Source organism: Pyxicephalus adspersus, chromosome 3, assembly GCF_032062135.1.
Source record: "Pyxicephalus adspersus chromosome 3, UCB_Pads_2.0, whole genome shotgun sequence".
In the NCBI taxonomy this organism is placed as follows: domain Eukaryota; kingdom Metazoa; phylum Chordata; class Amphibia; order Anura; family Pyxicephalidae; genus Pyxicephalus; species Pyxicephalus adspersus.
Window position 1 is genome coordinate 76,755,462 of NC_092860.1, and position 14,803 is coordinate 76,770,264.

At 37.6% G+C, this 14,803-nt stretch overlaps 1 protein-coding gene across 1 annotated transcript in view; it reads left to right on the forward strand.

The window, feature by feature from the left end:
* Positions 1-4,006: 4,006 nt before the first annotated feature.
* Positions 4,007-14,803, forward strand: part of FGF5 (fibroblast growth factor 5) — a 34,373-nt gene continuing 23,576 nt past the window's right edge. The window contains exon 1 of the mRNA XM_072407096.1: positions 4,007-4,673. Within this exon, the coding sequence (XP_072263197.1) occupies positions 4,274-4,673 (400 nt within the window). The 5' untranslated portion in view covers positions 4,007-4,273. The remainder of the gene's footprint in view (positions 4,674-14,803) is intronic.

The window sequence follows — 14,803 nt, forward strand, 5'->3', positions numbered from 1 at the left end:
AAGGCTACCATTACTGACCTGCCTACACCCACCTGTCTTATAGGAAGAGTGATATGAGAAATATGAATGCTTGGATTACTGACCTGTCTTTCTGAATTCTTCTTATCTTGCTAATGATTTTGCTGGAGTACTTTGATTCCCTGACATAGGATTACCCAGAGAAATGAAGAATTCGGACTTTTCTATATCTGCCTTATTTTAGAACTGGGACTGAACCATTGAAACCAAGTGACTTGCATTGCCAGGAGAAGTTTACCAATGCCAGTCTTCTGCCGCTGTACTTTTGATATACGTGTCCATCTTTGCTTATAGATTATTTAGATATATAAAGTGATAGTTAGATTTTCCCCAAGCTTAGAACAGATTACATGACTATCACTGACATCAGCATGTAAATATGTGAAGTGGTTTGATAACATATGATGTTGTACAGATACATAAATACCAACAGGCAGCAATGTTCTCAACCCAACACTGCATTCAAACTTTAAACATCCATGGTTAAGTATTTAAAGAATGTCAGTTTATCTAGTAAATGACAGATTTGGCTTTTCAGCTAGAAAGGGATTGTGAATGCTCAGGTTTCTCAAGGATGAGTCCTTAGTGGATTGTCATTAATCATTCATTGTGGTCCTCACATAGATCTGCTCTCAGGAAGAAGCTGCACATTTGTTCTGCAAACCCAAAACCATCGCAGAGAAAAGGTGGGTTATAAGAGAAGAGGAGTGGAAGTGGAATATTCAAGGTTCATCATTTACATATGGATGGTGATATTTTATGGCTTGTGTGACAATATAAGACTGCAGTTCAGCTGCTGCAGAACATCATGCAAGTGAACCACCTTCTGCAAAGCTCAGGAATGATTGACAGGTGTCAGATACAAGAGACTGGTCACAAGTATTGCAGCTGCTTGTGCTTTCCTTACTGCTGCTATGTGTTATATTATACACTCGGATATTTACCATATTGTAGAGACAAATGGATGACTGTTGTGTAATTAATTGCTAATGACAGCATGATAGCTGTGCTGGCTGAAAGAAAAACAGGTCTGGAGCGTAGTGATTTTAGGAAGGTAAATTTTGCTCAATTTTGCAAGGAACATGCCGATGGGGAGTGTTTTTTGCAAGGTGGTTGGCTGCTGCCACCGCAGCAGTGAGTTCCCTTTCGCATTTTATTAGATTGAGCAAGGAGTTACAGGAAGACTTGCAAGTGTGGGAAAAGTTTTTATCAGAATACAATGGTAAGTCGGTTTGGATGTAGGGGCCGATGGAGAATGCAGACTTGGAATTGTATACGGATGCGGCTGGGTCATCTGGGTATGGGGCGTATTGGCAAGGAACATGGAGTGCGGGGCTGTGGCCGGAGAAGTGGCAGGCAGCAGGATTACTGATGAACTTGGTGGCACTGGAACTGTTCCCCATAGTGGTTGTGGTGGAATTATAGGGTAAGACCTTGGCTCCTGTAAAGGTTGGTTGGGTAGGGGTTATGGGGGATTGTGGTATCAGTATTGATGGTGTTTACACTGTTCTTTTTAAGGTAATAAATTGTGTCTGGTCTGAATGGGGCACTTGTATGTGTGTCGCAAGGCGCGATGAGCGGCTTTATGGCGAGATGGATGGCAGTTGGGCATTACGAGGTCTGAAAGAGTGATCTGTCGGTTTGGGGCGCCTGGCATGCCTTTAAACAGGGTACTACCAGAGATACACAGATTTGTGCCATGGGATAGGCAGCCTGGTTCTTGTGGTTGTGGTTCTTCATGTGGGGTTTAATGACTTGGGTAAGAGAAAAGTACAGGAATTGATTTGTGACATTAAGTGGGATTTCGTTCTGAGGACGGCTCTTCCTCAATTGGTGGTGGTATGGTCGAGTGTGATGGTCATTTGACTGATGTGGGTATGGATCTCTGGTGTTTGGGAATTAAGGATGGGGTGCAGAGAGCTGCTTGAAGGTGTGGCGGAGTGCAAAAGTGTGAAGTCTTGCTTGTGGCGCTTTGGCAGAGAGGTCCTTGAAGGATGGTGGTTTGGGTAGTGGTAAATGGGGGTGGGAGATGCCACCTTTGGTGTGGAATCTCAAAAAAGTTGTATTTTAAGGTTCATGGTATTGTGGTGGGACTTTGCTTGGTGGTGATATTGTTCCCGAGCTTCGCATTATGCGGCTGGGAGCATACATATCTTGGTGGTGCAGATCCCAAAAGTGAGTAATTGAAAAGGGGAATTTTGAGGACCGGTAACCAGATATTAGTGTGTGGGAAAATGTTATTGTGTGGGAAAATGTTGTTTAAATATGATTTAATTTTGGTTAGGTTATTTCGTTAATATGTCATATTTGGTTTGTTATTGGTGTTATGGTATTTGTTATTTGGTTATTTTATTTATTTATTTGGTAATTTAGGTAATTTACTAGTGTAATAAAAGGCCTACTGGCAATTTAACCTCCCTAGAAGTATGAATAATAAGTATTTTTAAATGCAAAAGCAGTACATTTAAAAATACTTTGTATTTCAAATTTCCTACCTGGTCCTGCTTCCCAGCCGCACCCCCCCATCCACATGCTCGCACGCAGATGCCCGGCCGGCATCTGCTTCCCCTGGCCCCGCATCCCCAACATTTACACGCCGGGGACGCAGATGCCGGCCGAGCATCGCCAGCTTACACAGATGACCGGCTGGCATTGGCAGGGGAAGAAAATTCCGGGCATTGCTGGAGGACACTGCAGGCACCGTTTACCAGCTTTTAAAATTCCCTGGTAACTCCACCCTGAGTGTGGCTCGGGGTTACTGCTTTTGGTATAGATAACTCACTATGAGCCACACTCGGGTATACCGCCAGGGAGGTTAAGCAAAAATCTGGTGTGGTGTGTTTTTTGTTTGGGTGGGGTTGGGGAACTGACTGCAGTTCTCTGTTCATCCTCAAATCAAGACAAGCCTGGAGCATAGTGACTTAAGGAAGGTAGTGGAAGGCCTGCATGACTGAGACAGGAAGCAGGCAGTGGGAGGGTTAAAAAAAAGCATGGGAAGTTAGCACTAGGGGGATGGTAGAAGTGTGTGGAGAATAAAAGGGTTTAAAAGGACAGGAATTTAAGAAAAAGGGATCATTTTTGTTAGGAGTGAGGGAAGCGTTTTGGGTAAGTGCGGAAAAGTTTGTTAGAGCGTGAAAAGTTTCTCTAGTGAGAAAAAGGATTTTCCACCGTCCCGCCCTTTTCGGTTAAGAGTTCAGGGAGTATGCTGCGGTGAGGTCCTCGAAGGATGGTGGTTTGGGTAGTTGTAAATGGGGTGGGAGATTCCATCTTTGGTAGGAATCTCCAAAAAGGTGTGGTTGCAGTAATTTGGTGGGACTGCACTTGGTGGTGATATCGTTCCCAAGCTTGGCATGATGCGGCTAGAGGCATACATATCTTGGTGGCGCAGATCCCAAAAAAGGGTTAATAGAAGGGGGGAACTTTGAGGACCGGTAACCAGATGTCAGTGTGTGGGAAAATGTGATTTGAATGTTATTTAATTTTGGTTAGGTTATTTAGTTAATATATTATATTTTGTTTGTTTTGGTGTTTTGTTATTTGTTTATTTGGTTATTTATTTTATTTTATAGGCAATTTATTAGTGTAATAAAAGACCTACAGGCCATTTAAGCAAAAATCTGGTGTGGTGTATGTTTTGTTAGGGTGGAGAACTGACTGCGGTTCTCTGTTTGTCCTCAAGTCATGCCCTGATCACTTTTAGAAAGAGGAGACCCACTGACTTTGGTCATCTAGCTTTCCCCATTGATTGTCACATCTAGGGATGAAGTCTAATGCACAGCATGGGCCAGCACAGCGCCCCCCCCAGGGACTCTGCAGGAAAGCACTCTCCTTGTCAATTTTGGCATAACCTAGTGCATATTCTTCCTGGAGAGATGGAAGACATCTGTGTCCAGCTGGGATCCCATTCCATGTGATCTATGGAGTTTGTAAAATCCCCCAGGGGTGGCACTGTACCCACCGCAAAGCCCATCATCTCTCTGCAAAAAGATCCAACTTGAAGACATTGTTCTTCACTTCTTAAAAGACCTCAAGCATAGATCAGAGCAGCATTGTGTGTGGGAGAAGAAGAAGAAGAAGGAACCTCCTTGATCTGGCTGCTGCAGGCACACATCCTAGCTGTGAGATCACCAGTGTTATAAATATCTCAAGCAGTGCCAGTGTGCAGGTTGGGTCTCACTAGAACTGAGCCATGCCTACCTTCTCTGCACACACACATCAAGCCTCAGTGCAATAAAGCCACTGACTCTCTAACTGGATGCTGCTGCTGCTGCTGCAGGAGCCACTGGGGCAGCAAAATGCTCCTGGGATACCTCTCATTGGAAGAATGAGCTTTCCTTCCTTCTGTTTTCTCATATTATTTTTACTAGCCACATCTAACCTCTGGACTTCAGTGTCAGCAGCAGCTCCTAAGCAGAAGAAAATTAAAGGACAGCTTGCCAAGGGGTCCAGCAACATCAAGAGAACCATCCTATCCTCCTCTGCATCCTCTTCTTCCTTTTCTTCTGCAAGTTCCCTGGCATCAGAGTCCAGGGATTCCCTGTGGAGCACAGCAGGGCGAAGGACTGGCAGCTTGTACTGCAGGGTAGGCATTGGCTTTCACCTCCAGATTCATCCAGATGGAAAAGTCAATGGTTCCCATGAAGCTAATCATTTAAGTAAGTTGCTTCATTTATAGATCTCTGTATTCTGGCATGAAAAACACTAGAGGATAAATACTTACATAACTGATTTCTATTGTCCTAAGCTTGCAAAGTAGTCCTGAACCTTGCTATTCATCTTATCTGCACGACTGTCTTTTGTAGCAGCACATCTTCTCTGCCAATGTAAAACTATAATAGAGCTAGTTAGTATAACAAGAGGACTGTCTGAAAACTCACCCTGCAGATATTAGATAACTTGTAGCAGTTGTTAGACTTTGCTACGTTTTTATTATATATGCACTGGAAACTAATTTTAATATATATATATATATATATATATATATATATATATATATATATATATCATTTGTATACACTGAACACATTTTGTTTTTCACTTTAATTTTATGTACTTTTAATGTGCAATTACAACTTCTTTTGATATACATGTATTACGTTTTTTATATTCGTATTATTTCTTTTTATATATATAGTTACATAACCGTCTTTTTAGTTATTAGTTTATTTTTATTTTGTTTTGAATAGCTGCAGTACATAGTAATCTCTATTCTGTATTGCCCATCATTACTATTTTATAGTGTAAGAAAAGAAACACTTTGTAAACTTTAGAAAGTTTCCTTTCTTATCATCTATCCGGAAGGTATATCTATAAAACAGATCTCATAAACCCAAAAGGGAACAGATCATGATGTCCTCCCGCCAGCTCTATAGCAGACATAAGTTTTAAAAGCGTGTGATGAATAATTAAAGCTCGGTTTCCTTATCTTCCTAATGAAACATTGCAGACAAGGAACATTATATACTAGATTGTACTAGTATGGTCTTTATACTGACCTGATCACACTGGCCATTTCCTTACAATCTATACTATCATGTTTGTCTTTTTATTATGACATTGTAGTTTTATTACTTTTATGTTGTTTGTTTTGTGTATACTGCATTTTAACAAATTTTATCAAGTGCTGTAGGTATCAGCTTTTCAGTTAATGAGAGTAACTTACTAAAGTAGCACAGATTGGTCACTCAGCAATGTGAACATTCACTGAAATTATGAAAAAATGGGAAGCTGTATCCATATAACATTTAGCTGAGATAAAATCAATCTGAATACAGTGTTGTTGAATTTTCAAAGCTACGTGAACAATTACTTAACAGTCTCTTCTCCTTTACTAAATCAAACCCAAGAGGTAGTCATTATGTTAGTGAATAAGGAAAAAACTATGTGCACTTCAGTTCTACCAAGCAAATCCTAATTTGTTAATGTGCCTAATTGGGTATATTGTTGGTTATTCAAAGTAAAGAGGGCTTTGCATTATTAAATAAAGGTTTACTTTGATAAGTGAAAATTAGCTTTCTCTTTTTAGACCAATAATTCTTTACTTTAAAAATACATGAATCATTTTCTAAAACCTGGGGAACCCCTTATATCATCTGTAGTTATAATATATATATATATATATATATATATATATATATATATATATATATTATCACTCCTACGTTTTATTTATGTGATTTTTTTGTCTGTTAGAGTAACATGTCAGGTAGTTTATGTTATTGTACAGAAGTAGCTCTGGGGTACAGCAAGGTACAGGTAGCACTAATGAAATAGTTAGATTGTATATCTTGGTGTCTGTAATAGTAAATGTGATTGTAGCCCTTTAAGTCTGTGTAACCTTGTAATAAGATTTCTCTGCACTCCAGTATAAGTAATTCCAGTGTGATGGATTCTGCATAATATTAGGAATCAGACTGTGAAATGTAAGGTTTAAGAATGGACTAGCTGCCTTTGAAAATGCTATTTTATTCGGTTAAGATATGTAAGGCTGCTCTGGTTGTCAGCACCATCTAAAATGAGTTTTGCTACAGAGCTGAGGATTAAGTGAACGGTAGAAAGGGCAAGCTCTCCTTTATAAGTTTATTTCAAGGCTTCCTGAGATAGTCATAAAAATGTCACACGACTTCCTATATTCACTGCCATGAGATTTGTCTGAATTTATTATTACTAAGACACTTGTTGCTGGATTCTCAGTAAGTATATTTGACAAAGTAACAAGAACTCTCACACATTACTTACTACACTTTACATCAGCTAAAATGTCAACACTATTGCCTAGACATACAAATGAAATATATCCTATCATAGGTAAAAAAAAAACGTACCTTCTGTAGAACACAGGTAGAGAAAATAGGTACTGTAAAACTAAATATAATATATATATATATATATATATATATATATATATATATATATCTTTATAAAACAGCAAATTAATTATCAGCATATGTGCTTGTTTAGAATATTAGTAATTAGAATATGTGTTGTTTAAGTTGGATCATATAAAAGGTTTAGGAATATTTATACACGGATATGTTTATGTACTTGGCCCTACATAAAAGTGAACACAAACACTGCACTGGGACTACCTTTTTTGCATTATTTAGTCTTAACTCACATTTAGGTATATGAAAACATAGGTGACCTATAATCCTAATATATCAGTTGCAGTTAATGGGCTTTATTTATTCAGTTGGGTTAAATGTGTTCCTAATGCAGCCACGATGATCCGCAGTGTCCAAGATCAGAACATTTCTTCAGCTTTAACTCAAGCTTTCTGCAGGTCCAGTGACATAGAAACCAATTGCTTTCCTGCTGCTGATTACTCAGCAATGGCAACATGAATGTTAAATTCAAAAATTGGATTTTTACAGTGTCTTCACAACATTATCTTCTTTTTTATCAATATTTTTACAGTTATTTGTGTTTTTTAAATACCAGTATAACTTCTGATAGACAATGAGGTCACCCAAAGTTTTTAAGCGGTTTATTCTTATTTTACAACCTTTTTTTTCTTCATAAATTATTTAAAGATCATTTTTTATAGTTTTAATACTCTCAGTATGACTAGCATTATCTGTGTATAGTAGGAATATCACTTTTACTTTAAAAACCAAGAGTATGATTATATCATTTTTATATATTTTTACTATGCATTGTCTTTTTAATTACTGCCCTTTAGTTTGTTAATGATTCATAGATCTGTGTTGCATGTAAATGTAGTGTAGATGTAACTTGGTGAAGCATAATGTAATAAAAAAATTCCAATCAGGTGCAAAAGTAATAAAAAAACAGATTTTGTTTGCTTGTACCTGTTTGAATAATTCATGTGAACACTGCTTTATTAATTTCATTTACGTATTCCCACTGGTACATTGTGCTAACGCACACATTTCCATATGGAAACATGAGCACTAACACAATATGCAGCTACAGACATGACGTGCTGGTGCGCTGGAGTGCCATTCATTCCTAATGGCATCCAAAACACACCATGTCAACGCACTGTAGTGCAACATGCAGTAATTCTTTGCCATGTGTTGTACTCTGTGTACAGCTGTAACAGGGCCTAAGGTAACTGATCATTTAAAAACTGAACATGCTCTATTCCTTTTGTAAACAACCCCAAAATGTCACTAACAACAAATGGTGAGTAGTTATATCACTGACATGCATGGAGTTGCACCAGGACAACTGGGATACTGACTTGCTCTTGTTGAGCTGAATAGTAATATACCACACAAAAGCATAAAAAGTATAAAATTAAAAAACATAAAACAACATAGCATAGAGCTAAGTAACACATATTGATTTATTTTTATTGCATTTATAATTGTTTAACAATCAGCAGTTACAAAAAAACACTTATTTGGTCATTTTTTTAAATCCTTTTTGCTGAAAGCTGCTCAGAAGTTACCATAATGTCAGAGTTCTATGCATTGCAACTAAGCACTCAGAATCAGATCAAACCGAGTCTTGCATTGTAGAATTTATCCCAAAGTATTGTTATTTTTAAACAATTCATTCAAACAATGCAGAATGCATTTCCAACAAATCAGTAAAGGGAAAAGTAGGCACAGCTGCTAAGCAGTTACATTTCTGCATAGATTGCACTGGAAACTAATTATAAGCCTACATGACCAAGCAGAAGTCATATGGTCATACCCATCTGCCTACACAACTTTCATGTTTTGAAAAATAACAAATGAAAACTTTACACAGATAAAAAAACACGATCATGTAAAAGTAAATCGTGATTATGATATGGGCCATGGATTATGTATGTTCAGTTGTACTTCGGATACAGCAGTATAGCTAAGAAAATGAAATAGACGGTGTGCAAACTACTACATAATTCTTTGAACAATACTTTTAGGATGACAGTTTTTATTTTGAAGACATATGCTTTCTGCCTCCAATGGTTTTATATCTTTGACAAAGTAATGTAATTACTACACAGAAAGGCACCTCTTGCTGTATGTAGCTCTGTTGTGTGTGATAAAATGCAGCCGCTTCTTGTGGGGGCTCGCAGCAAAGAAACAATCTGGAGAATGCTGAATGTGAACCTAACAGGTGCATCTCACAAAAATGACTTTTATTGCTTGGCCACACATCAAGCATTGTCTTGAAAAAGAAGACTATATTCAAAATTGACTGCCCAAAGGAAACATAGTCTATTATGTGCATGGTGTAGTTTTGGAGAAAGATTGGAGAAAGTGAAAGTCATATAAAGTGTTGCTGTTGTTTTAGGCAGTATATAAAAAGTTGGCTGTTTGGAGATACTGTTACACCAGTTTGTTTTTATGTGATCTCCATTAACAAGAATAAAACAATTAACCATAAATAGTAATTTACAAAAATAGAAGTAATGGAAATATTTTGCTTGAAGAATAAGCCATTGACTGGTGACATATGGTGATGTGATAGCATAACCTTTTATGTTCACTTATATTAGATCTTTGTCCTGTCATACCTCAGTGCACCTGGATGTGATGTATAAACACTTCCTTGTAATAGGGATCTGCCTCCATTTGCTTCCTATTGTTAAAAAGCAGAAAACAGATGGCCTTGTACTCCAATAGCTGACAAATTTCAGTGTCACTTTAGTGATAAAGGTACAAAACATTTTCAGTTATCTATGAGTAACAGTAAAAAGTCACCATAACAGCAGCACTGCTCCCCATTTTTAATTATTTTTTGTTGTGTATATCTCCGTCCTAACAAACTGTATTGACTGCGTCAGTCAAAATAATCCAAATTTTTTTATTTAGGCTAAATATACTATACCTGTGCACCATCCACATGTAAGCCCCCAACCCCACCAAAACTTTATTTACTGGACTTTAAATGGCTGGCCATTTATTTACAACATAAATAACCAGTTACAACAAATAAATAAATATCAAACTTTTATATAAATTTACAATTAAGCATATATTAACATACAAAAATAACTCAACAATTTATCCCCCCAATAATAAACAACAATATTCTATTTTCTTTATGACAACACCACCTTGTTCTAAACCCAAACAACCAGGCTGCAGGTCGTGGAAGGCAAAGTCCCAACAAGACCCAACAACATTTCAAATCATCAGCACCGCTTCAGGGGCCTACACTATACATTATTAAAGGGGCGCCCCACCAAATAGGTTTCCCTTCCAGAATTTACTGACCAGTACTCATACCTTCCCAGACCCCAACTGCTTTCGACTTTCCATATGCCACCCTTATTACCCAGCTATTGGGGTGGTGGACGGGAAACTTTTATCTCGCAAAAACTGTCCCTAAACTTTTTGTTCTAATCCTTCTTAGCCCTTTCTTTTCTTTCCCCCCATAACTTCCAACCCGACCCATACCTAACCCTTCCCTCAACCCCTTCTCTCATTAATCCTTTCCCTCCTTTAAGTTGTCACTTCCACTCAGTCATGCAGGCCCATGGAGCTGCTGTGGGGACAAGATAGTTGTAGTGCCATACCGATGCAGCAGTTCACTGGCATGAGAAAGCAGTAACCACACTACAACCTCATTGACAGTCTGAATAATACCTTCACATGTTCACATGTATGTATATGGAACAAAACAAATGTGAGCACTGCATTCCATCAGGAAAATCAGTGGCTGTTTCCAAAGAAATGTAATATACCTCGGCAATCTTTATATTCTCCTATTGAAGAAGAACAAACTCATTTCAGGGGTCTGCAGCTCCCTTAACAAAACAAAGTATAAGCCAATTTGATTATTTTAATAAATGAATGCCAGTGTTTCAAATAGGGAGGATGCAGCAGGGTGCCTGCCACTCATCCCCAGGAAAAAACATCACTGTTTGTATAACCCTTGTTGGTTCCTACTGTCATTGGAAACAAATGTTTCCAGTGGCTTTAGTTAAGTGTCCATACACAGCTTTTTATTGTGAGACAGCAAATCTATAGTGTCATTGTCTGCATTCTCATAGGAATTGTGGCAGCAGTAAAATTTTACTAATGAATGATTCTATTGTTAAATTTGCTCTCATAATAAAGAAGTATTATGAGTATGTTCTAAAATGGTTTTAATTATCCGCAGACATGTTTTTAGTACTGATGGTTTGTTCTTGTGGGTATATAGGTCATGAGGAGTTAACAAAAGCTGTACTAGATTTGAACAATTTTATAATATACATTGTATAACGATATTTTCAATAATTAATATGGGACATTTTATTTTAATTTGATGACAAGATGATTACTCTTTTTTCAGTTCTATTGTCACAGGTCTGTATACACTTATGAACATGTGACACACAAGGCTCTAATTACAATATTAGAACTTACAAGAGTAAAAGGGACCCACATTGGATGTCTTATTGTTTTGATTTCCACTATAACACAAAAAAGACATCCAATAAGGTGCCCTAAAGGTTCTAAAAGTTTTGCTATATAATGGATATTGTGTCTCCCTGCAGGGTCTACTGTTACTTTAATGTATTTTTTTATAGGCCCTGCCTAAAGCCCCTCATTTCTCGTTGCTAAACTTAACTAAACTAAGTTAGTTTCTAGAGGAGAAAAATTGGAGGGGTGACCCCAGTGCTTAAAATGTACATAATGTGACAATGTTTATCTGATTTGTTTCATCTACTATCTGCCACAGGACATTTGAAACTAAATTTCAAATATTCTATCTAGAGTTGCTCAAACATGGCTCTGTTCAGCCAAACTGATGCAAACCAGACCAAAGTTTACCATGTCAACCATTTGGTGGGCAAGGTAAGCAAACTTTAGCATTCCTTAAAGAGAACTAAACTCACCTCTTCCTGTTCCACACTGGTGTCTACGACTTAATCTTGTCATGTTCCAGATTTAGGTCTTTGGCCATCTTGATTGTCCAGGGTGGAGTGATATTCCTACCATGCATGTATGCAGGAGTTAATTAGGTGGTGTCAGGACAGTCCACCAGCCAATAAAAATGCTCATCATAGTATTCTTTTACAATGCCATTTCCTACAGTGGCTGCATGCTGTTGACTAAAATATTGCTAATTTTTGATAGCCCAATAATGGCATTGTTTAGTTCTTTAAGATCCATTTCTGATGTTAGATGTTCCAAGTGATTTCGTAATTGGGCCCAATAAACAGTAACAACCCCTAACTTTCAGAAATAGGAAAGAGGGAAAGAGATGCTTTAGCTTAAAAGGATGGCTAAAATATACTCTATCTACCACAAACCAAGCTGTATGGTCCATGAACAATTATTACCAAAACAATGACTGGATAACCCAAATACATTTTAACCCTCATTCCTGGCCTTTTTAATAAAAATGTTATACTGAAAAGATATATGTGAAACATTTAGCGTTGTATAGCAATCTTGGTAATTAAGTATTGCATTTAATTTGGAGGTCTACATACTGTATCTATCCAAAATAAAGGACAACTGTAGAGAAGAGAAGGACATTTGGGATTTGGTTTAAAAACAGGGACAGTCCTTCTAAATTGAAAACAGTTGGGGAAAATTGATCAAAGAAACTGTAGGAGGAAAGGGTTGCAAGGGATGTTATGAAGAGTTATTTTTAAAGGGTTAGAACATGGGGTAAATTAAGTATGTATTACAGAGATGAAGTTAATCTTTGTTTCTTATGTCAGCTATACAACCTAAACTGGCTTCAGATCAGAAAAAGGATTTAGGAATGATCAAAAATAGCATTTTCATGATAAATGAATAGATATAAATTCTGATAGACAAACATTTTTCAAAATTGTAAAACACTCAGATCATAAAAGTGTTGAAAGTTATATTTCAAGTAGCCGGGAGGAGAAACCCATTGCATTATCATGGTCCTTTATAATCATCTGGCAAATCATCAAACATCTGTCATTTGATGAAATGTATCCATTTTACACACCTAGTGAAATCACCTTCACCTGTCCCTAGCAATCACTATTTCCAACCTGTCCCTTCTATGACAGATTTATTATAGTAAGCCTCAAAAATAGCAGCAACTTGGAAAACTAGCATATTGTTTACGATATATTTAATACAGTTGATGGAGGTTACAGAAAATACAGATTAAATGGTTGTACAACAGATGAGATTCATGTTGGGAGAGTAACACAGTATATATGATAGTATGTAAAATTACGTCTTGTTTTGTGCAGCTAGTCTGAGTAGGGATCACTGCCAAGCCTGAGTTCAGATGCACAGGGAGGCTTCATTGTGCCCGTGAATCATGCTGTGGTTGAGGCTATACATGCTTGGCTCCACCATGCAAAAGGGGGCATGTCAGCCTGGCCCTTCTATTCCTGGACAACCAGGCTCCACCTTACACAATTCAAATACAAAGTACAGCTTTAAGCCATTTTATTATTGAATTTGTAAATAAATTAACAAGTCTCATTTAAAGGAATTTTGCTCATTTCTATACTATTATTAGTGATTGTAGTTTTGATATTCCTAGGGAAACTCTTTGTTCAGAAGCTTTGTAATTAACAAAAAAAGTCAGGCAACTTTAAAAACATGTTTTCCCTACTTAACTTCCTTTGATTTGCAAAATAACAGCATGCTTTGAAAAAAAACTAGAGACAAAACCCTATAGATCTCAGTAACCCACCCACCAATTTTTTATGACAATGCCATGTTTAGGGGCTTTGAAATGAAACATCAGCAGCTATAAACTATAATGTATTTTGTTTTGAATTTTATACTCCTGATTGTAAAACTGTCCCCTCCTTTGCACTTAGAAAAAAAATATACTAAAATATGCTACCAATATGCTGCTTGAATGTTGCTTGAAGTATATATAGTACATAGGACATAGAAGGTAATACGTAAAGTAATACCCCTGACTTTTTTACAGACATTAACTTTTTATTCCCCACATTAATCCCCACATTAATTTTTTTTTTTAAATATTCATTATGTATTTTTTTACTGTATGAGCTCCCCAAGGTGTCCACATTTTCAGCTCTATGGTATCCATGAACAATATCAGTCCAGATGTTGTGCCTCCTACCCGCACCCCCACCACTCTGATGTGCCATTCCCAGGGCAACAGTACTGTACACTTTCTGTACTGTTATCTATGGAGAAGCAAATTTGTTACCTATGTTGTTTTCCTAATTTTCATAGCAGAACATCTTCTTAACTTAAATTCTGGAAGCCATTTCCGAAGCCAGAGTGACTCCTTGCAATCCCACCAAGTCCCTTGCCATGCCCCCACAGTCTCTTCTTTGTCACCCCATCTTTTCTCATTGCTCTTCTCAGTGTGACCCCCTATTCATCTCTCCACAGTGCTACTTCGACCCTACCAACCCGGTCTCTTCTCATGCATTCAAGGTTTCAAAGTCACGCACAGGCTTCTTTCGGTAACAGTGTTTTAGTTTCCTAGTGCCACCTTTTGATATCAAGACACAAGCAGTGCTCCTCCCTTTCTTCAGGTGAAGGGGGACAGAAATGTCTTCATGCTCCCGAGGCTGGTAGGAGGGGTGGGAGCTGTTGGGCCAGTAATGCTGGAAGCCCAGTCTCTATGGAGAGGAAAGCAGAGAACACAAAAGTGTGCAACTTTAACAGATTTGCTGGGCACCAGGCACCACTTATAAAACATGACTGTTTAGATCAGTCATGCTATTAAAATAAAACACTCAATGCCAAAAGTAGCAACGCTCACTGAATAGATGGAAGAAATGGTTTACAGTAACCAGGCTTGTAGTAAATTTAAGCAATAATGAAACTTTCCTGATCTGTATTTTAATATACTTTTGTAGCTAACTTTAGAAGGAGACATCTGTTCCATCTCTTTAGCAATTGCTATT